Raw genomic sequence first — 23,765 nt, forward strand, 5'->3', positions numbered from 1 at the left:
TGTGGATCTCCACACCAGTGCCCCAAACAGCAGCCACCTCAACTCTTCCTTCACTTAAGTGTAATTTAGCTTATACAGTTGTCCCTAAGTATCCCAGGGGGATGTTGGCTCCAGGATCCCTGCTGATACCAAAATCCATAAGTGCTAAAGATCCTTATATAAAATGGTGTAGTATTTGCATATAATCCATGCACATCTTCCCATATACTTTAAATCATCTCTAGATTACTTATAATACCTAAAACAATGTAAATGCTGTATAAGCAGTTGTTAAACTGTATTACTTGTATTTTATTGTTGTACTTGTTATTTCTTTTTTCCCCAAAATATTTCTATCCGCGGTTGGTTGAATCTTCACGGAGGGTGTGGGTGTTGGAGGGTGTGTCTGAGGAGATGCCCAGAAGAAGTTTGCCATGCTAACGGTAGTGCTCAGTTTCAAGACAGTCTCTGTCCTTAAGGAGCTAAGGATCTGAAGATAAAATAATTACCGTTGGGTGGTGTTATACAGATCCTGCATAAAATTAGGAGTTCTGAGATGGGCGAGGTCAGCCTGGATGTGAGCCTAGAGGTGGGCATGAACCCGGATAATTAATTAACTCATCAGTAGATATTTGTGGGGAGCTTCCTAGCGGGCCTCTTCCAGTCATTCTGCATTTTACATATGCATTTTTCTAGGGCAAGACTCCATTATTTTCAGAATATTCTCATTCCTTTATAGTCATGACTCCCTTTATTTGCGTAACATAAGGAAGGAGCAGATGTACGGTGGGCAGATGAAAGCTTTTCCAACATCACTAAGAGGTGGTTTCAGATCCTGAAGAGGTCTTTGAGGTGCCGGGTGACCTGGGTCCCAAGTGGTCTGACACTTTTCGTTTAACAGTCGCAGGGGTGGCGTGTGGTTCGGGGCACCTGCTCCTGGGCGCCTCCACCTGGCGTTAGCCTCCAGGCCAGGCCGGGTTCCTGCTACCCTTGCTGAGGCCATTTGCTGTCACTCCGCCCACTGCCCCTCTCTGCCTCCTCCCCACTCCTTTTCCTTCCGTGCGCCTCCATTTCTTACTACGCCTCCAGCCCATTCGGGCCCTCCTCGGCTTCCGTCCCAGATGATCCCTCCCCGAAGCTGCCACCGCCTCCTCCATCTCCGGGAGCTGGAGCCGCCTCCTCGGCCAGTGGCGTAGCCGAATCGGTGTCGCGGCCAGCCAGATAGGGGCGGAGGTCCGGAACCCAGTCTGGACCCTAGCGGGGGGCCATGGAGAAAGCGGCCCGAGGCGCTGTTTACACCGACTAGCGCGGGCCCGTTGCGGCTGCAGGCACCATGGACCGAGCCCCCACAGAGCAGGTACGCGGGTTTGGGCTGGGCCCGCCGAGCCGGGGGTTGGGGTCGCCGCTTCCTCACAGGCCAGGCCCAGGTCTCCGAACGGGGGGACCGGGGGCCGGTCCTGCGGTCGCAGACCCCCTCACCTGGGAGCCTGGCAGCTCCCGGCTCTCCTTCATTGTTCCAGCTGCTGCCTGGGACTTGGGGGCTTTTCCAACCTTGATTACTTCCCAGGCGGAGGGCTCGCCGTTGCCGCTTCTCCCGGCTTGGTGAAGGGATCAGAAGGCTCCAAGTTGTCCCTGCTTTCCTGGGAGGAGGGCTTATAATTTCCAGCAGTCTCCCCGCTTCCCCCATTCCCTTCAGCTTTGGAATGTGTTTTCAAGGTGGAAAGGCGTTTGAAGGCTTCTCACCCGGGAAGACTATAAGAGAATGTGTGGTAACTACAGATGAAGGGAAGTCACGGGCCTTTTAGATCTGTGTTCAGTGGAGCGAAGCATTGTTTTTGCAGGGGTTTTACGGAGGTGTTTCTTTTAAGAAACGATACTACGATTTCCCCTTGTCCTTTTATCCAGTTATTTTGCAAATAATTGTAATTAGTGGGGTTTTTTTTTTAAAGCTAGCTTCTATTTTAAGGGTGTAAAGCATAAGCTTATTTTCGAACCCGTTTTCATATTCGCAAAGTAGTACTATTAGTGTTCTGTTTTGTTTTTATTTGCATCAAATTCCCGATTATCCATGCTAGCAGGTGGCAGCAGGCAGGGATAATAACAGTGTTAAAAGTAATCGAAAACAATAGTTTTCCCCACAGTGTTTTCCACTCTTAAGATCTCTGCGAAACGACTTAATTTGAAGTCCAAGTTTATTCACTCTCTATTCCCTTCTTCGAAGGCCTTGCCCATTGGTGACTAGATGACGGAAGAAGAGAGGCTAGTAATTTCTGCCTATTAACTTTACAGATGGATAACTAGCACCTGAATTAATGAGATAAGATTTCCCAAATTCCTGTATGTGTCTATATGTAGTTGAAGCCGGTTCGTATTTTGAAATCGGACTCTTAGCAGGCCAAGCACAGCTTCCTAGTTGTGTATACTTGTTTGTACAAAAGACTTTTTTTTTTTTTTAAAAAGCTTTATGTGAATATAACTCTGAAGACACAAATGAGTTTTATAAAACAATACATGGAATTCCCAAAGAGAAATTGATACGGAGTCTCTTGGCAAATACACGTAGGCATTTATGTGACCCAGAAGTATTCTGTATACAGCCTATATCTAGTTTAATTTAAAAACATTTTTGAAGGTATCTATCATAAATACCTGAGATTTCAAAGCCTGACAAATGAATACGAATTTTCCTGGAATCGTTTCCTTGTATGTGTGTTACTAATGAAAGGGTTCAATATTTTGTTCCTTCACTAGGATGCCAGGACTAAAACCAGTAATGCTACCTTATGTATACTTAGAGTTCCTTTCATCCTAGAGGAAATATAATTAACTATTTAGATGGTAATTTTTAGCATAGCTGTTTGTGATTATCCTAGCAGCAAGTGCTGTGAGCAAATTATTTAAACTAGAGAGCCTTTTCCTCTTTCATCTCACATCTTTGCAAAGTCCACGATCTATTAAAACCTTGTAGAAATTTAAGAACTAGGAAAAAAACATGGAAGGTTTTCTGTTGACTTTTTTTTTCTTCCAATACCTCTTCCCTCTTCCCCAGCTTAACCCTAAATGAAAAAATAATTTGAAAATCCTCCACTCCGTATACACTCAGAAAATATATATAGAAAAGTGATGTCTTCACCTCGTTTATGCGATAGGCAGTTAATTCAGGGGTCCATGAATGACCTGGAAGGAGTATGCTTCTTTATATGCCTTTTTCTAGGGCAAGAATCCATTATTTTCATCGTATTCTCAAAGGACGGCTAAGAACCATTAACTTAATAGTAGATTGGGAACTGAGATTTCTCAATTTTGTGGAATTCTTGATTCTTTATACCATAGAGTCATGTAATGGCTTTTCCAGGACATTTGGATTATACTTTTGTACTTCTACTATTGAAGTGAATTTAGGTAGATTAAAGTCATTGAAAAGTATATGTAATATGTGTCAATTTCCATTTTTCCTCACAGAATGTTTTTTTCGCTTTAGACCAGTGTTGACATACTCAGAATTTCTCTAGATGCCTATAGCATTAAAACTTACTCATTATAGTATTGTAGTAGTTAGCAATTCATAGAAGTTTGGTTTTTAAAAAGTATAGACTTTCTGCATTTTATCTTAACCTAATTAAATCCTTGTGTACTTTACAAGTGTAACTTTAAAAAAAAAAAAACACAACTTTTTTTTTGCCTGAAGGCATTCATGTTCTTGTTCTTGTGAATTACCTTTTACCTTTTTTTAATACATAAAATCTTTTTATAGAAAAGGTAAATTGTATGTGTGCTGATCAAGATTGTAAAAAGTAAGTTACTGGGAATACAGTGCTAGATGGATAATCTTAATTGCAATAATGATTTTTTGAAAGAATGTTATAACTAGAAGAAAATCTCAAGAGTATCCTCTTTCAGCACTTTTTATAGAGTATTCTCTGTATTTAATCAAAATAGCTAGCTTAATTTTAACTGACAGAGTTAAATGTTCTAAGAATATGTGTTGCTTGGTATATAATGCATTTTTTCCCCTAAAAAAAAAAACTTTCATTATGAGATGTGAAGAATAAATCATGGAGTTCATTTTGTTTATAAAGACTTACTGTTTCTATTTTTAGGAAATTTATTGAGATTTTAAAAAATAAACAATGGGCTTAGAAGTGACAGAACACTTGAGGTTAACAGTCTCTTTTCTGTTATCACAAATAATTTAAATGTTGGCTTAATTTTTAGTACATTAGCATTAGATAGTTCTTTTAAAAGAATTTATAAAATTACTAGTTATTAATGTCTTTAATTTTTGGAAAAACTAATGAATACATATGATTTCATGCAACAGGCTTTTTACCAATAAGGATACAAAATTGTCTAGCTTTTCATTGTTTCCTTTAAATAATTTATAAACTTTAAATAATGTCAGTACTCCAAATGAAATGTATTCTAAAGAAGTTATTTTAAATGTTTATTATTCAATAATACATATAGTTGGCCCTTACGTAAGGATATAAGTAAATGACTTGTCTTATCAGGTTTAAAAAATAATATATTCATAATAAAAAGAAAGTATTAATATATACATTAAGGGAAAATAACATTTGGAAATTTAAAAAGACATTTTCTGTTTTTTCTTTTTGAAGCAGAGTCTCTGTCACCCAGGCTGGAGTGCAATGGTACTGTCTCAGCTCACTACAACGTTGCCTTCCCAGTTCAAGCAGTTCTCCTGCCTCAGCCTCCTGAAGCTGGAATTACAGGTGTGCACCACCACACCCGCTAATTTTTGTATTTTTAGTAGAGATGGGGTTTCACCATGTTGGCCAGGCTGGTCTCGAACTTCTGACCTCAGGTGATCCACCCACGTTGGCCTCCCAAAGTGCTGGGATTACAGGCATGAGCCACTGCACCTGGCCAAAAAGACATTTTCAAGCTCTTAGGTCAAAAAAGAATAAAAAATAGTATGATACATTATTAAAAATGTGTTAATAATAAAATACCACATATGAAAAACCTATGGGGCCCAGCATGGGGGTGTATACCTGTAGTCCCAGTTGCTAAGGAGGCTAAGGCAGGGGCGTCGCTTGACCCTAGCTAGGTGGTCTGGACTGTAGTGTGCTACGTGGATCAGGTATCTGCACTAAGTTCAGCATCAATATGATAACCTCCCTGGAGTGGGGAAACTCCAGGTTGCCTAAGGAAGGGTGAACTGGCCCAGGTCAGAAATGAAGCATGTAGAAACTCTGGTGCTGATCAGTAGTGAGATCACACCTGTGAATAGCCACTGTACTCCAGCCTGGACAACATAGTGGGACCCCATCTCTAAAACAAACAAAAAACCTATGGAATGTGGCTGAAGCTATACTCTGAGGCAAATGCATAGTCATAAATGCCCTAAGTGTTAAACAGTTTACAAGGAGAATGAAAATTAAGCATCCAAGGCAAGAAGTTAGAGGGGAAACTCCATCAAATCAAAAGAGAAAATAATAAAAACAAAGTAGTAGATAATTCAGAAACTAATATTAAATCTAGAAAGCTGGTTTTTAAAAAAAGTAACCATCAGATTTAAAAAAATTAGATTTGATCTGTTTTTTAAAAAGGAAAAGTATGGGTAGCAAAGCATTCTGCCCAGTATGGGCAGAATCTAGGTTAAATACTTTGATTTTTCTTCCTCATTATTGTCTGGAGTCTGTGAAACTTACACATGTAAGTACTGTGTTTTGTTTTGGCATTTTAATCAAAAAACAGCACAGCTAGTTTTTATCTCTTAAGCATTAATGATTTTTCCCTTCAGAGGACATTTATTCTTTTGCCATGAGATGTAAAATATCTTAAAGTTTGAGATATTCTATTTTTACCTTAACATAGAAAGAATATGGAGGGTTTCCATGGTCATATTTTTTCTGTGGGTGTGTGGTACATACTCTGGAGTTTCACTGTGGGAGAGTGTCTTGTTATGTTCCAACTTCAGTTTTGATTTTAAGTGGGTGTCAGTTTTTTATTGCTTAATCTGGGAAAATTATTTGCATTCATCTGGAGGTTCCATCTCTGAGGAATTTAGTGTACATTCTCTGCCGACGTGTGCTTGTGATAATGTTTGCCCATTTTCCCTAACCCAGTCCAGCACAGTGCTCTTTCTGGAACGTATGCTAAATGCACATTTGTTGAATTATATAGGCTGTCAAATATCTGAATACATTTGTCTAATAAACTCTTTTAAATAACATTTTTGTTTCGTACTCTGACAGAGTCTTGAGCTTTCTAGATAATTTACATCAAAGACATTTTGTTTATAGACATTTGCCTTAATATACACAAAATAAAAAGTGAACATGAAACTGCTTCAATATTTTTACAAAGATGATGCTGGGACTCTGATTTTTTTGATTAATTTGGAAAATTCTGAAATAATTTCTGAAAGATGAAGATAGTTTTGCTATGTAGATAGTCGTGCTTTTTTGTGAAGCAAATAATGCAAGAATAATTAGACTTTGTCAAGTGTAGTTTACATTTATTCCGTATTTATTTCCTTTATGAAGACAACTCCCTGCTATGAAAGTTCTTATTCCTAAAAAATAGATCTTGGCAAAAGTAGAGAGACTAAACACAGAAATTCAAACTGAGGAATAACATTCTATAATGTATCTAGTCTAGTTTTTTCATACATTTTGTTGTTCACTACGCAAGGCTTTTTATTTCTATACTAATATAATTAAAATACTGCCAGAATTTGTTATTTATTTAACATGTTAATTTTATGGGCTTTATTATGTGGACTTTTAAGAATAGTTTGGGATCTTAACACTCCTTTTCAGTCCTGAGAACAACAGATGCTGCATTTTGATGTATATTACTGAATGCCCCAAAGTCAAAATAAACAGCTTTTGAAACCATACAGAGTTGTAGCTATAGGAGAAAGTTTGCCAGTCTGTTCCTACTAGTGACATCTTCTGTTTGTGCAGCTGTTGACTGTAGCAGCTTCTCTCTCTCTCTTTTTTTTGTGTGTGCTAAAAACAAAGGATCATTTTAGTGTTTGTGAGTTTTATTGTTGAACTCTGATAACTAGAATTGCACTTAGAATAGAAACCAATACAAACTTTAATAAAGGCACATACTGTGTATATGTGCAGACATTAGTTTTGAATTATACATAATACCTCTTAAACAGTAGGTTGCCTAAGTTTATAAAACTTTCTATAAAGTACAAATGAAGTGGGGTGTAAAAATTTTTTGCAACTTTTGACCTGAGCAAGAATTTGAATTTATTGCTACCAAAGTAATTTATGAGTTGATATTTTTTGGGGGGAGAGGTCAGAAAAAGTGTTATTTTAAAATTATTTATTTATAATTATATTAGTATGGTTAAGACTGATAATTTGATGTACCCATATACCTTGCTGGAAAAAACCCTGAATGTCTACTAGCTCAGATTTATAAAACTGCTCAGTGAGTTCTCATATGTCGTAAAGAACTTTTTGTTTTTTAAAAGAAATCCTGGCCAGGCTCATGCCTATAATCCTAGCACTTTGGGAGGCCGAAGTGTGAGGATCACTTGAGCCCAGGAGTTCAAGACCAGCCTGGGAAACATGGCAAAACCCCATCTCTACATTAAAAAGTTTGCTGGGTATGGTGATGTGCACCTGTAGTCCTAACTACTTGGGAGGCTGAGGTGGGAGGATCACTTGTGTCCAGGAGATTGAGGCTGCAATGAGCCATATTCACACCACTGCACCCCACCCCCACCTCCACCCTGTGACAGAGCGAGACCCTGTCTAAAAAAAAAAAAAAAAAAATCCTAAAAATTACATTTTTAGTGCAGTTAAACCGTGATTTTAGTTTCTTTTCTTATGCTTGTATGTGTGAACTGTATAAAGCAAGCTTCCATTATCTTTGCATTATTGCTGTCTGTCGGCTTTTCTTTTTCCTAATTGGGGAAATATTTATTGTTTTGATATATTGTGTTCTATATAAGTGAGTTTGGGTTCTAATGAATATCACAGAGTGAAAATTAATGCTTGTATCATGAGAGTTTGAAGATATTTTTGCCTCTTATGTTAATCTTTAAGAAACCAACTTCAGTTCACTAATATTTGTATTATTATTATAGTATATCTACTTCTGATTTGGTTAATAGTACAAATGTAAACCTCAAATCAGGTAGGGAGGAAGGATACTGAATTAATACTGCTGTACAGTTCAGATTTTACCATCCCTGCCCTTTCCCTTTTAACAAGCATTTATGAATATTTACAGTGAACTTTTTAGAGAACTTAATTTTTCTGAAACAAATGAGCATATCTCGTCTTCAGATTTTTTTACTTGGATTCCTTACTAACTGCTTTTGTGAGAAACATGAAATTTATTCTTACAACTTTGTTTTGGTGGGAGCCTCTAATGAATATCACCCTAGCGGGTTTGTTGGGGAAAAGTTCTGGCCAGGACCATGGCTTTTAAGGTAATTTTTTACAGTAGTTAAAAACATTCACTTGCATTTCACTTACTGGTTTCATTAAAACATGTTTCATATCATTTGATATTATAATATTTATATGATTTTTTACAGAATGTACTTAACGATTTCAAAAAATAACTTAAAATGTTAAATTTGTTGTTAACTATAACGTATAGAAACTGCATAAAACCAATGTACAGCTTGATGAATTGTTACAAGACAAACACCTTGTAAATTTTATCCTGGTTAGGATATAGAACTTTGCCAGGCACCCTGGAAGCTCTCCAGATTCCTCTTAATCACAACTCTCTTTGCTAAGAATAATCCCTATCCTGACTTTTATGGATTTTATTTACTTTTCTTTATATTTTTGTTGCCCATATGTGCATCCCTAAATACTACAGGTTTTTTTTATGTCTTTTAAATCTCTATAGATTTCTCATAAGAAAAGATACAAAGTAAACTAAAATGGATTGCATATCTTGGATTACTTTAGTTTACTCACATGTGTACTGGGAAACTGAAGTACTCATATCTTCCCCAGTTTAACTGTGCAGATTTTTTCTTCTTAATGTTAAGTATTTTTTCATCTTAGACATTTTCTTTTCTTTTAATGATACTGATCTAATTTCCAGAAATGGACAGAAATAAACAACTTTTAAGACTATTGAAACAAATATAGAATAATAACTATCATTCATAATTTTGTTCAATTTTTTTCCCCCAACAAAATGAGTTAAAAACACATTGTTTTGTCTGAAGAGCTACATCTCTTACTACCAACTTTATTTTTAGACCCTGAGGTATAACTTCTGTGTTCTCTCGATTGTTTTAACAGCTTTAATTACATTGAAATGTAACATTTGGTTTATTTTCCTTATTTGATGGCTTTGTCTAAATAACTTGATCATTATTCAGTTATTTTAAAATTGACATTGCTCTTCCTTTTGGATGTTTTATGAATGCTGAGACCTAATTACTATTTGTAAGGACTGACTCTTCTGTTGTTAAATTGTGAATTTGTAGGAAGTTGCTTGCTCATTTGTTATTAATGTATTCTACTTTCTCTTTGAAGAATGTCAAGCTGTCAGCTGAGGTAGAGCCATTTATTCCCCAGAAGAAGAGTCCTGATACATTTATGATCCCTATGGCTCTCCCAAATGATAATGGAAGTGTTTCTGGTGTAGAACCAACTCCAATTCCCAGCTACCTGATTACTTGTTACCCATTTGTGCAGGAAAACCAGTCCAATAGGTAATTTATTTTTATTTTCTTTTTGTAGGGGTGACTATAAAAGCTGGCAAAGTGCACTTAGTATTTCTCTTTTGCAACTTTTGGACTTCAACCATTTCTCTATTAAGAGGAGTAAATAAAATGATACTGAAATTTGGAAATTGTTAATATGGATTAGTTTCTTATTTTTTCTAAGAGAAAATTGAATTCTTAGGCTGTGTCTCCTTCAGTAAGTCATTGAAATTTATTTGAAGTAAGTCAACTCAAAGGGAGAAATAAAATATTCAGAGGTGAACAAAAAACTTTTTTTTTTTTTTTTTTTTTTTGAGATTGAACATCTAATCTCATAGTTGCCAAGACAGTCCCTGGTGTAAAAGAAAATACCAAGCAATAGTCCTTAACTTTGAAGCTGTCATGGTTAGCATATATTAGTATTTCTAGACTCAGATTTTAGTTTAAATTTATGTCTGTGCTATACTTATCGGATGATTTAGCAAAATTGCCCGCAATTAGGTCATGTGTAACCTAGTGGTTAGGGTGTTACTTAGGATAGTCATGATAGCCATTCTAACCCTGCTTACACTGTCTGAGTGATTAGCACTTCATTGGTATAGTTTATTTTATTGCTGTATAAAAATACTTTCAGCCTTTTTCAAGTTATGTCACACAGAAAATTTCGTTTGTCTAGGACTATAAATGGATGAGGCAGCTGGTAACTGGCTATAGGCTCTGTCATTCCTGAGGGCTGAGTCAATCAATATTTCCACCCATCTATAAAACACTGTTGCACATCAGTGTGCCAGTGCACATTCTTTGAGAAATTGTGGATGTATGGTATATAAGGCCATTCAACTACTCAAATATTAAGTGTTCAAGTTAATATTCTGAGACTCTTAATCAAGAGTCTTGAGGGTTAGACAGATAGTAGAAGCTAAGGAATCATTTTCAATTGAAGTTAGCATGATATTAAATATCTTTGCCTATATTGGATAATGTGCAAACTGATTCATGAAACTAAATTTAATAATACTATTTTTCTATGTGAAAAAATGGCCAAGTGTACAGTATGATAAACTTAATTGATTTTCTTGGTTTACCAAATAATCTTTATGAATTCATGAGTAAACCAGCCAACAGATTATTTAAAAAATATTTTTAGGAATATGGCCGTGAACATTTTACTATTTTGCTTTGTCATGGGAGTAATGAGGAAAAGCTCTATGCTTCAACTCCCTAGTCCCTAGGACCCCATATTGATTTGGCGAGGGGCTGCTGGGACAGGAAGAATTTTGCTAGTGTTTTATATGCACTGCATTAGAAGAAGCTCCACTGTTGAAGATGTCAGTGGACAGATTTGCCTCTTCTCTTCTTTTCCTTGGACCCAGAGCCTGCTTCTATTGCTGGGAGGGGAGCCAGGAAAAGAGCTGGACTTGGCCAAGTGATTAGGGGAGTATGAGAGGTGGAGTAGGAGGCTCTGGGATTGAGCTGAAAATGAGGAATTAAATCACCCTATGTAAAGATCACCTTACACAATGGTCACTTTACTCTGTTCTTTACAGAAGGCTGTCACAGTTGTGTACCTGAATGGGAACTTTGGACTGTCATTGTTGGTAGATACAGTAGCTAGGTGTTTAACTTTTAGGTAGAAATATCTTGAGGAATTTGAAGGCAGAGTTACAGACAATGCTGGTATGTGGAATACTGTAAAACCATCAGATTGGGTTCGTTTATACTGTTGTTTACATTGTTACTGCATGTACATAATGATCTCTATAGCAAATAAATTTATAAGATGATGATAGTTTTGTCTCATTTCCCAAAATTATCATGAAGCCACTGTTCTGTACTGTTTTGTCTTTTATTAGTATAAGTTAAGAGATTTTGCTTTAGTGGTATTTTCAGACTTGTCAATAGATTTGTTCTTCTTTGATTTGGTTTTGCAGACAGTTTCCTTTATATAACAATGATATACGATGGCAACAACCCAATCCAAACCCTACTGGACCATACTTTGCCTACCCCATTATATCTGCTCAGCCACCTGTTTCTACAGAGTATACATATTATCAGCTGATGCCAGCACCATGTGCCCAGGTTATGGGTTTCTATCATCCTTTTCCTACACCTTACTCCAACACCTTTCAGGCTACAAATACTGTAAATGCTATCACCACAGAATGCACTGAGCGCCCAGGTCAGCTTGGACAGGTCTTCCCATTGTCCAGCCATCGAAGCAGGAACAGTAACAGAGGATCAGTGGTCCCAAAAGTAAGTGTCTGGTCTTTACTGGCTTTTAAATTTGATCTTACTTATATTAGTGTAAGTAATTTGCTACTTGGATTGATTGGCCGTTAATGCTGAATTTACTATAAAACATATTGTTCACTATTGTAAAATGGTAAAGGGTATGTAATTCTTAAAATAATTTTCTTTGTGTTGTTTGTTCCTCATTCTTAATTGTGATATGATTTATAATCATTTTCACATTCCTTTAGAGAGTTTTACATAACATAAGGCAGAAATATTTGCAAATAAATTTAGTGATAAAAATTGCATGGTGACACTAAAATTTGTAAGTGATTAGTGTGGATCTTGTGCTAGCTGTGTTGAATGGCTAATGCACTTCAAGATATTTCAATGGGCCAGGTGCAGTGGCACACACCATAATCCCAGCACTTTGGGAGGCTGAGGCAGGCTAGTCGTTTGAGCCCAGGAGTTTGAGACCAGTCTGGGCAACATGGGAAACCCCATCTCTACCAAAAATACAAAAATTAGCTGGGTATGTTAGTGCATGCCTGTAGCTCCAGCTACTTGGGAGCTGAGGTGGGAAGATCGCTTGAGCCCAGGAGGTCAAGACTGCAGTGAACTGAGATAGCACCACTACACTCCAGCCTAGGTGACAGAGTGACACCCTGTCTCAAAAAAAAAAAAAACCCAAAAGATACACTTTCAATCTTCAAAAGTTAGCTGGAGACATTATGGAAAAGAACATTCGTGGTTCATTAGATCCCTTCAACTTTATTGTTTCTAATCTGTGAATTTTTAGTAGGAATAGCACTTTGTTATTTAAGAGGTGCTTTACTTTTATATGAACAAGGGTCTCCTAGGACTGAAGAAAATTAAAGATAAATATGTGAAACCACTTATTCAGTACCAGCCTTTTGACTTTTGACTAAGTAAAAAAAAAAAAAAAAAAAAAAAAAGAAATGAAGGCTTTGAATCACAAGAGAATTAAGGTTTAATTTTAGTTAACTTTTTAACTTAAAAGGCTATTTTACAGTTGAAGCCTTATTGTCAAAGCTAATGGGAAGCGAGAATGTGTTTCTAGTTGGCACTTTTGAGCTGATAGAAGAGGGACATCTTAGACATATCTTACGAGTACATCATCAAGGAGTTGATGCTTTCCCTAGATTCCGTTAGCCCAACTTCTTCAATGAAGTCTTTGCTGCCTCCTCGTATAATTTCTAAAAATTGAAATATAAGCAGCAGAGATTGCTTTAAAAAGCTTTTAGTTTTTGTTCATGGAAACATTCTTGGTCAAGAAATATTCTTTCAGGAACTCAGAATGAAAAAAAAGTGTTGGAAATAAGATAGTAGTATATAATTTACAGATGTTTAAGAAACATGATTTCTTGGCCAGGTGCGATGGCTCACACTTGTAATCCCAGCACTTTGGGAGGCCGAGACGGGTGGATCACAAGGTCAGGAGATCGAGACTACAGTGAAACCCTGTCTCTACTACGGGCGTGGTGGTGGGTGCCTGTAGTCCCAGCTACTTGGGAGGCTGAGGCAGGAGAATGGCGTGAACCCGGAAGGCGGAGCTTGCAGTGAGCCGAGATCGCCCCACTGCACTCCAGCCTGGGCGACAGAGCGGGACTCCATCTTAAAAAAAAAAAAAAAAAGAAACATGATTTCTTAGAATACATTCCCAGCACTTCAATTTCGGACGTTCAAGAAGTTAAATAAATTCAGAGTTCTATTGTGTAAGTTGCTATTAAGTGATGAATACTTATATTTTTAAAAGTAAAGGAAGAGATCAGTTTATTAACATTGATTGATTAATTGACAGGGTCTGTCTCTGTTAGCCAGGCTGGAGTACAGTGGAGCAGTCATTGCTCACTGTAATCTCAAACTCCTGGGCTCAAGTGATCCTCCTGCCTTAGCTTCCTGGGTAGCTAAGACTACTGATGCCTTTGTTTTTTTGTTTGTTTGTTTATTTTGTAGCAGTTGGGGGTCTCTATGTTGCCCAGGCTGGTCCCAAACTCCTGACCTCAAGTGATCTTTCAGCCTAGGAGCCCAGGAGTTTGGGATTATAGGTGTGAACCACTGTGCTCTGCCAGGATCAGCTTTTTTATATTTTCTTTTTGAACTCTGAAGCAGAAACCATTTTTCATGTCATTGCTTTTCTGAAACTAAAATTTACTTTGGGATAGGTTACTACCCTTTTAAAGAAACTTACAACCCCTTATATGACATTATTATACTCCTGCTATTAATTATTTTTTGACTGAGAAAATAAAAAATACAAGTAGTTAAAAATGAATTCATTTATTAATCATACTTGTGTTAATTATTATTTGAAAAAGTATATATATGTGTGTATAATACATTGTTTAGCCTCTTATGCTTTGCTGCAGGTGTTTCATGAAACCCTAATACTATTTCCCCATGGAAGCCAAGAATTTTGAACATACACTTAGGATGTGTACTTTATAATGTTTATTTTAGATGTGTATTTTATAATGTTTAGTACATTGAATAGTTGCGTGTTTTTTGTTTTTTTGTTTTTTTTTTAAATCAGCAACAGCTTTTACAACAGCACATAAAAAGCAAAAGGCCGCTGGTGAAAAATGTAGCTACTCAGAAAGAAACAAATGCAGCAGGTCCTGATAGTCGATCAAAAATTGTGCTTCTGGTAGATGCTTCACAGCAAACTGGTAAGGCAAGGGTTCTTACATGTGCATCACTGATTTTTATCTGTTTTCATTCATTCACTTTATAATTGTGGTCTGAACCACTTGTCAGAATTGTAGACTTTCATCCTTTCATTTGTCCTGCCACTTTGTGAAATTCTCCAGGAAGGATAAAGCAATCTATGTCCTTAATGTTCTTTCAATTTGCTTGCTGGCCTTACGTACAATTTTGGGCGGGTTTAAGATGTCCTTTCTTTTTGTAAAAACAGAGCAGTTCAGAAACCAGAGATGGAATTTTGCAGATACTATAGAAATTTGAGAAACTCATTTTCGTTAAAATTAAAATTGTACATGTTTTTATAACTAGATTAAAGCCCTTTATAAAACATCCTAATATCCTATATCTCTTTGTAGAAAGAACTTAGGAAGTTTTCTATGCCATATTTTAGCATAGATCTGAACCACACGTATGTATGTCATGTATATCCTGTTAAACAAGTACAAATTTTGAACTAGTCAAATATCATTTTGTCAAAAATTTTTAGAGGTCTGTGCAGGCATTAAATAAAAAAGCTTTCACCTGGTAATAGACAAGAATTAATATTCTTACAATGTGCTATTTTTTACAGTTTATATTATGAAATTTCACTTTGTATCTTTGATCTCAGTACAGAAACTATCTGTAGAGTAGATGTTTATCTCCTCTCACCCATAGTCATTGACACTAGTAAAAAATCTTTGTTTGTGATCCAAGGCCAAGATCTGTTCAAAGGCACAATTAGCTTTTTTATCTCTGTACAGCCTCCATTCAAATGAAGTCTGAGTTGGAATGAATAAGATGGCTTATACTTTTTTCATTTAGATTATACGTTTTCTTTTGGAGATCTATATATCTTTTTACAGTTGCTTAGATCCATTAGGAGCAGAGAAAGGATCTGAAAATCAGTTTAAAAAGTCTTGCTGATAGTCCAGTCATTGTGTGGTTAAAGCATAAAGGCATGAAGCTTTGAGATTAACAGACTGACAGATACTTGGAGTGGCCATGGAAAAGAATCATAATGTAATATGTTACGAAGTTCTCTGGTTTGGTTGTCTGTAGTCATAGTGACCCGTTTCTATGTGCTTTTAACCCTGGGAAGGCTTTAAAATATCCTTACTTCTTTACGTTGCTTATTATTTTAACCACAAAGACACTCTTTCTAAGGCACAGGAATTAGAAAATGAAAAGATGAAGGTAAAATTTGAATAGAATATTATATATTGTACATCCTATTAGTATTTTTATTTTTAGTTTTCAAATCCGAGGATTTTAATTCTATCAGTATTTTTATTCTTCAGTTAAGTTTTTAATTTCTGAGGATTAATTGGTATCAATCAGAGATCAAATTAAATATTATAGTTTATTAGGAATGTCTTTCCATTTGTAACAGATTTTTACATTTGAACACAAGCTCATTATTTAATAAGAGTTTATAAGATGGCTGGATCTAATATACAGAAGTTAATTGCATTTCAGTTTGCCACCCACAAAATTTAAAAAAAAGATGTCATTAACACTGAAAAAGAGAGTTTCTAGAAATCTTAGAGAAGACATATGGGATGTATAGGCAGAAAATGGTAAGACTAGGCTGGGCGCGGTGGCTCATGCCTGTAATCCCAGCATTTTGGGAGGCCGAGGCAGACAGATCACTTGAGGCCAGGAGTTCGAGACCACCCTGGCCAGTATGGTGAAACCCCATCTCTACTAAAAAATATAAAAATCAGCTCTGTGTGGTGGCACATGCCTGTAGTCTAGCTATCTGGGAGGTTGAGGTAGGAAAATCACTTGAACCTGGGAGGCGGAGGTTGCCGTGTGCTGAGATCGCATCACTGCACTCCAGCCTGGCAACCGAGAAAGACTCTGTCTCAAAAGGAAAAAAAAAAAAGAAAATGATGTCTTTATTATGGGACATTAAGAAAAACCTAAATATCATGTTCACAGTAATTTTGGGGAAACTTGATAAACTAATTCTAAAATAAAGGAACAGTGGTCTCAGAAGACCCAAGACATCCCTAGAAAAGAACTTTTCCTCTAGATATGGAAACTTATAAAGGCATCTTAATTCCTATAGGTTTATATTGTCAATGCAGTATACAAAAGTTGAACAGAACAGAGAGCCCAGAAACAGACCCCACATGTGTATGAAAACATGTATATGGAAGATGACAGAGATAGCATTACTGATTTATGCCCCATGCAAATCTATTTTAGATTGATTAAGGACTTAGGGAAACCCAGTGGTAGAAGAAATATATAGGCAGATAACTTTATGACTGCAGGGAGGGAACTATTTCTAAAATTAAGAATTTCTATTTATTAAAAGTAAGTGAAAGAATAATCCCCAACTTGGAAAAGACTTTTACCGTGTATATAAATGACAAAGGATTAGCATGAGATATATAAAGAATTAATATGAATCAATAAGAGAATGATCCCACCCTGTCCTTGGGGCCCATGGAACACTGTGCTAGCAGGCTAAACAATTTTGCGGGAATATGGGAATTTTTCTTTGGACCCAGTCATCTCATTCCTATGGATGTATCCAAATGGAGCTTCCTCCTAGAAAGAGAGGGGGTATTTGATTAAAGATGCATATTGCAGCAGTGCAGCAAAAGTACTGAAGCTTTCATAGTGTCCACTAGTAGCAGGTAACAAGTCCTGCTTGGATACTACTCTAAGTACAGGACACCCACTCAATGGAATAATATGGAGTCATCTTATAATTATGAAGACTTGTCATAGCACGACATCATATTAAGCAGAGCACAACTCAAAATTGTATCAGTGTTGTATAAAAATTATGAATGGGCAGAAATGTAGAAAAAGGAAAACTTGTAATTTGTTCAAAGAAAGTCTTGTTTTTTGGTTTTTTTTGGAATGTCTTGCTACAGTTATAATTTGTGAAGTAAATAAGAAATACAACTCAGTAGAAAAATGGCAGAAGTCAGATAATTCAAAAGTAATATTAATAAAAATTTCTCAGAAGGGAAAACACTTGTGGCTAAAAGCAAAAAAAAAAAAGATCAGCCTCATTATTAAGCAGGTACATACAAATTAAAACCCACAATGAGCCACCATTTTATAACCAACAGATTAGGTACAGTCTGGATGATAATGTAAAGTATTTAATGAATATATGGATCATTGGGGGTATATACTACTGTTGGAGTATAACTGTCTATTAAGTACCTTTGAAAATGATTTGGCATCAAGTAAAGTTGGGTATATGCATCCCCTAAGTTCTGGCAGTATTTACCTTAGAGAAACTTACATATGCATATATGCATGTTCATGTGTCTGTGTATCAATGTCAACGGTACTATTGCTCTTAGTAGCAAAACTCCAAAACAACTCAGGTATCTCATCAGTGGTACAAAGGATAAGTACACTGTGGTATATTCATGTAAAGGCTTTAGAAATACAGAAATCCATGGCAAATGTATAAAGAAAAGTGAGGGAATGATATGCACAGAATTCAGAATAGATGGTAAGCTCTGGGTAAGAAAACGGTATAGTAGTGGAGGGGAGCACACAGCGACCTTCAAAAGATTGACGATGTTCTCTTTCCTAAATGGTTGATGGTGGTTTTAGTATTTTAGTGATATATTTTATTCTATTTTCATAATAAAAACATATAGGCTGGGCGAGGTAGCTCATGCCTGTAATCCCAGCATTTTGGGAGGTCAAGTCGGGTGGATCGCTTGAGCTCAGGGGTTTGAGACCAGCCTGGGCAACATGGCGAAACCCTGTCTCTACAAAAAATAACCCCGGTGTGGTGGTGGTGCGTGCCTGTAGTCAGCTACTTGGGACGCTGAGGTAGAAGGATTGCTTGAGCCTGGGATGCAAAGGTTGCAGTGAGCCAAGATTGCGCCACTGCCCTCCAGCCTGGGAAACAGACTGAGACCCTGCCTCAAGAAAAACAAAAAACATTATGAACCAACTTACCAGAAACATCTTACCTTTTAATGACCTTTTCAAAAAGTTGTCACCTATTTCTTCATTTATGAAGTTTGGTGTCTATTTTCTTACAATCTTAATGATGATTTAATGAGAATTTATCAATTTGTTCATCACAAAGAATTGTCAAACTTTCCTTGCCTTTGTAGATTTCCCATCAGATATCGCTAACAAGTCTCTCTCAGAGACCACTGCAACAATGCTCTGGAAGTCCAAGGGCAGGAGAAGAAGAGCATCCCACCCTACTGCTGAATCTTCCAGTGAGCAGGGGGCTAGTGAAGCCGACATTGACAGTGATAGTGGTTACTGCAGTCCCAAACACAGCAACAACCAGCCTGCAGCAGGGGCTTTGAGAAATCCTGATTCTGGGACCATGAATGTATGTGACATCGTCTTGATTTCTTTATTGGTCATTGATATCAGTATTATTATTTTGCATCCTCTGCTAAGCTTAAGTATCTGTTTCCATTAACAATTCCTGTAGTGATAGGATAGTTACAAATGTATTTTGTATTTTATTAATAAAAATGTTCATTTATGAAGAAGTATAATATTGTGATATGCATGCTTCACACTAGGATAAATTGTAAAACATTTAGCAACGTATGTAATGTTGGTTCTCAAGTAGAGTATAATTGTCTTTTTGTTTCTTTTTTTAGCATGTGGAATCATCTATGTGTGCAGGTACTTGTTTCTGCATTGTGTTTTTGCTATACTTTCTACTTTGTCCATATCAGAGTTTTCCTTTTAAGCATGAGGCTTGCTGATACTGCAAAAAAAAACTTAGAAACCTTCCAGAAATTCAAGGTAATTTGGAAGTACAGTTTTGCTGATCAGCTTGAGAAAATACCAGCTGGAGATATTCTGTAAGAGGACACTTGTATTACTAAGAGCTGTAGTACTGCTTAGAAGTTTATAGGGCCGGGTGAGGTGGCTCACGCCTCTAATCCCAGCAGTTTGGGAGGCCGAGGCGGGTGGATCACCTGAGTTCAGGAGTTCGAGACCAGCCTGGCCAACATGATGAAACCCAATCTCTACTAAAAATACAAAGAAGTTAGCTGGACGTGGTGGTGAGCGCCTGTAATCCCAGCTACTTGGGAGGCTGAGGCAGGAGAATTGCTTGAACCTGGGAGGTGGAGGTTGCAGTGAGCCAAGATCTTGCCACTGCACTCCAGCCTGGGCAAGAAGAGTGAAACTCTGTCTCAAAAAAATAAAATAAAAAAAGGTTTATAGAAAAATTTTCACTATTACATTTCTAGTGACTGAATTTCAGTATGTGAAGTCAGGTCAATTTAGGTTTTCCTATCTTTTATAAGTAAATTATAATTTAAAATTTCATTTGTTATAGGTGGTGTAAATTGGTCCAATGTAACTTGCCAGGCAACTCAGAAAAAACCTTGGATGGAAAAAAATCAGACATTTTCTAGAGGTGGAAGGCAAACTGAACAAAGAAATAATTCACAGGTAATTCGAATTAGGTTGGAGAAAATTGATTAGGTATGAGATGAATCATTTTAGATTTGTTAGTTACAGTGGTGTAGTGGATATGCACATTGATTTGGAAGTGAACTATCGTGTAACTTTAAAATGGCTTAGCTAATAAACTTACTTAAATAATGAAACAAAATGGCAAAGTGTTGAGTGGGTATATATGGTACCATTTTTCTACATTTCTGTATATTTAAATATTTTATAATGTTAAAAAAGGATGCCCTTTAATCCTGTTTCATTTGCCATGTCTTTTTCCCATATAAAAATTCAAAAGCATTTTGTGCTTTAAGTATTGATTCTTTGATCTTAAGGATTGTAGCCTTGTCCACGTGTCTTTGCTTAACTGTAAATACCCTTTTGTGCTAATGGCAGTGCCATAGTGATGGCTTGCCATGAGGTAGTCAGACAGGGCAGTTTCCTGAGGCCCAGAGGAACAAGGTGTAAACTGCAGTACAGTAGAGCAGGCTGTGCACTGCCATAAACTACCCATAACTGTATCTTCCTGCTTTGGTTGGCTGTAACATCAGGGAGTTGTTTAATGGTCATTATTTTTCCTTTTCATTTTTTAGATGACCTTCTTGGATTCCTTAACTCTATTTAAGGAATTAAAACTGTCATATGACTATATGGTCATGTTCATCTGTGAATAAACTTAAATAGGAGCAAGTTACTAGTGGGTTAAATATACTAACTCTTTGCCTGTTCCTTTGCCTCCCTGGAATGAAATACAGGTTGAGCATCCAAGAAAAAAGTTTCAGATTTTAGAGCATTTTGGATTTGGGATTGGGATTTTAGAGCATCTGAAACTTTTTTCTTTTTAGTCGACACATGATAACTGTACATAGTTATAAAGTATAGTGTGATATATTGATATATGTATACAATGTGTAATGATCAAATCAGGGTGATTAACATATCCGTCATCTCAAACATAGATCATTTCTTTGTTTTGGGAACATTCAGAATCCTGTCCCCTATTTGAAAATAAACATTAAATTATTGTTAACTGTAGTCACCCTACCAGGGCTATAGAACACTAGAATTTATTCCCTCTATGTAACTGTACTTTTGCATTTGTTGACCAACCTTTCCCTATCCCTCTCCCTTAACCCTTCCCAGCCTCTGGTAACCACTATTCTACTCTCTACTTCTGTTAAGATCAACTTTTTTAGCTTCCACATGTGAGTGACAACGTGTGTTATTTATCTTTCTGTGCCTTGCTTATTTCACTTAACATATTGTCCTCTAGGCTCATCCAGGTTGCTGTGAATGACAGGATTTTGTTCTTTTTATGGCTGAATAGTATTCCATTGTGTATATATACCACATTTCTTCATCCATTCATCTGCTGATGGACACTTAAGTTGATTTCATATATTGGCTATTGTGAATAATGCTGCAATAAAGAAGAGAGGCAGCTATCTCTTTAACATACTGACGGCCTTTTCTTTGGATCTAGTAGTGGGATTGCTGGATCATATGATAGTTCTTTTTTAGCTTTTGGGGAAACTTTATACTATTTTCTGTAGTGGTCATACTAATTTACATTCCCAAGATCAGTGTGTATACGAGTTTCCTTTTCTCTGCATCCTCACCGGCATACCAGCATTTTTTTTTTTTTTTTGTCTTTTTGAGAATAGCCATGCTGAGATGAGAAAATACCTCATTATGGTTTTGATATGCATTTCCCTGATGATTAGTGATGCTGAGCATTTTTTCATGTATGCCTTCTTTTGAGAAATGACTGTTCAAATCATTTGCCCATTTTTTAATTGAAAAATATGAAACTTTTTTAGTGCCATGACGCCACAAGTAGAAAATTCTACACATAAGTACTTAACACAACTTTGTTTAATGCACACAGTTATTTAAAATATTGTGTGAAATTACCTTCAGGCTATTTGTATAAGGTGTATGTGAAACACAAGTGAATTTCTTGTTTAGTCTTGGATCCCATCCCCAAGATACCACAGTATGTATATGCAGATATTCTAGAATGTGAAAAAATCTGAAATTCAAAACACTGCTGGTCCCAAGCATTTCAGATAAGGAATAACTCAACCTGTACTTTATATGTACCTTTTTTTTTTTTTTTATTATACTTTAGGTTTTAGGGTACATGTGCACAATGTGCAGGTTTGTTACATATGTATACATGTGCCATGTTGATTTCCTGCACCCATTAACTCGTCATTTAGCATTACATTAATTAGGCTGTCAAAAAAACAAAATAATTCACTCTTCCCTGTGGTTATTGCAAAAACAAATCATTTATGGCAAGCTTGTGAGGCAGTCTAACTTCATTTGATTAAAAACAAAAGAGCTAAAAGAGGAATCATTTATGTAGATTAGATAAACGAATTCTACGTAATATTTACATATGGGCTGAAATTTTCTGCTGAGACTAATTGCTAGTCCTACCCATGTTTACAGTTTCAGTACTATTGGTTTTGGTATCAGTAGCTCACTACAGAGGAAATAATACTGAGATGAAAATCATTTTATCTCTTTCTCAAAACTTGATGAGGAATGTTAAAAGAACAAAAAAGAAAACTTTGCAAATATATATGGCATGAAAGAACTAGAGCCAGATGTTTGATAATGTATTTGCTTTCTACTTCTGATGCTTTGTTATCCTTGTACTTTACTTAAGTGTATTTGTTTGATTTTTGAGATGCAGAATCTTTTGAAGTCAAAATGTTTTTTCCCTGTTTGCAATTTCTGATTGTTTTTAGGCTCTAAACATCTTTTAGAAATCAAATAAATATTGACCTGTATGTTCTGCTACTTTTTATAATATAATATTTCAGGGCATTTTTATCTGAGATTTATTTTGATCCATGGTAAAACAAAATGAAGTAGATTTTCAAAGTAGTTAACCAGTTGTCCTAACATTCTTTCCCTGGTTTGTGTTTCCATTTTAGTGATTTGCTGATTTCTTTCTTTCTTTTTTTTTTTTTTTTTTTTTTTGAGACAGAGTCTTTCTCTTGTTGCCCAGGCTGGAATGCAGTGGCACGAACTTAGCTTACTGCAACCTCCGCCTCCCGGGTTCAAGTGATTCTCCTGCCTCAGCCTCCTGAGTAGCTGGGATTACAGTTGCCTGCCACCACGTCTGGGTAATTTTTGTATTTTTAGTAGAAACAGGGTTTCACCATGTTGGCCAGGCTGGTCTCGAACTCCTGACCTCATGATCCACCTCGGCCTCCCAAAGTGTTGGGATTACAGGGGTGAGCCATGGCACCCAGCCTACTGATTTCTTATATGTTATTTTGGGGCTACTTGTTTTGTTCAGTTCATCGGATTTTTGCACCTATACCATGCTGTTTAATTACAGGAATTTTAAACATCCTTACCGGTGTTTTAACATTGGGTAATATAGATCATTTCTTTAGTCTAGTATAGGTCTAATTTTAAATGATGGAAGTGTCCAACAATCATAGACTGGATTAAGAAAATGTGGCACATATACACCATGGAATACTATGCAGCCATAAAAAATGATGAGTTCATGTCCTTTGTAGGGACATGGATGAAACTGGAAAACATCATTCTCAGTAAACTATCACAAGGACAAAAAACCAAACACCGCATTTTCTCACTCATAGGTGGGAATTGAACAATGAGAACTCATGGACACAGGAAGGGGAACATCACACTCCAGGGACTGTTGTGGGGTGGGGGGAGGGGGGAGGGACAGCATTAGGAGATATACCTAATGCTAAATGAC

General features: G+C 36.6%; 1 protein-coding gene across 2 annotated transcripts in view; it reads left to right on the forward strand.

Annotated features, from left to right (window-relative positions):
* Window positions 1-1,048: 1,048 nt before the first annotated feature.
* The window catches only part of SECISBP2L (SECIS binding protein 2 like), a 58,226-nt gene continuing 35,509 nt past the window's right edge, over window positions 1,049-23,765 (forward strand). For both annotated transcript variants that reach the window (XM_003266893.3, XM_003266894.3), the window contains exons 1-7: window positions 1,049-1,336; window positions 9,480-9,658; window positions 11,581-11,905; window positions 14,439-14,574; window positions 18,697-18,926; window positions 19,207-19,231; window positions 19,896-20,011. In XM_003266893.3, coding sequence (XP_003266941.2) covers window positions 1,313-1,336; window positions 9,480-9,658; window positions 11,581-11,905; window positions 14,439-14,574; window positions 18,697-18,926; window positions 19,207-19,231; window positions 19,896-20,011 — 1,035 coding nt within the window. In that variant the 5' untranslated portion in view covers window positions 1,049-1,312. The remainder of the gene's footprint in view (window positions 1,337-9,479; window positions 9,659-11,580; window positions 11,906-14,438; window positions 14,575-18,696; window positions 18,927-19,206; window positions 19,232-19,895; window positions 20,012-23,765) is intronic.

Source organism: Nomascus leucogenys, chromosome 6 (assembly GCF_006542625.1).
Source record: "Nomascus leucogenys isolate Asia chromosome 6, Asia_NLE_v1, whole genome shotgun sequence".
In the NCBI taxonomy this organism is placed as follows: Eukaryota; Metazoa; Chordata; class Mammalia; order Primates; family Hylobatidae; genus Nomascus; species Nomascus leucogenys.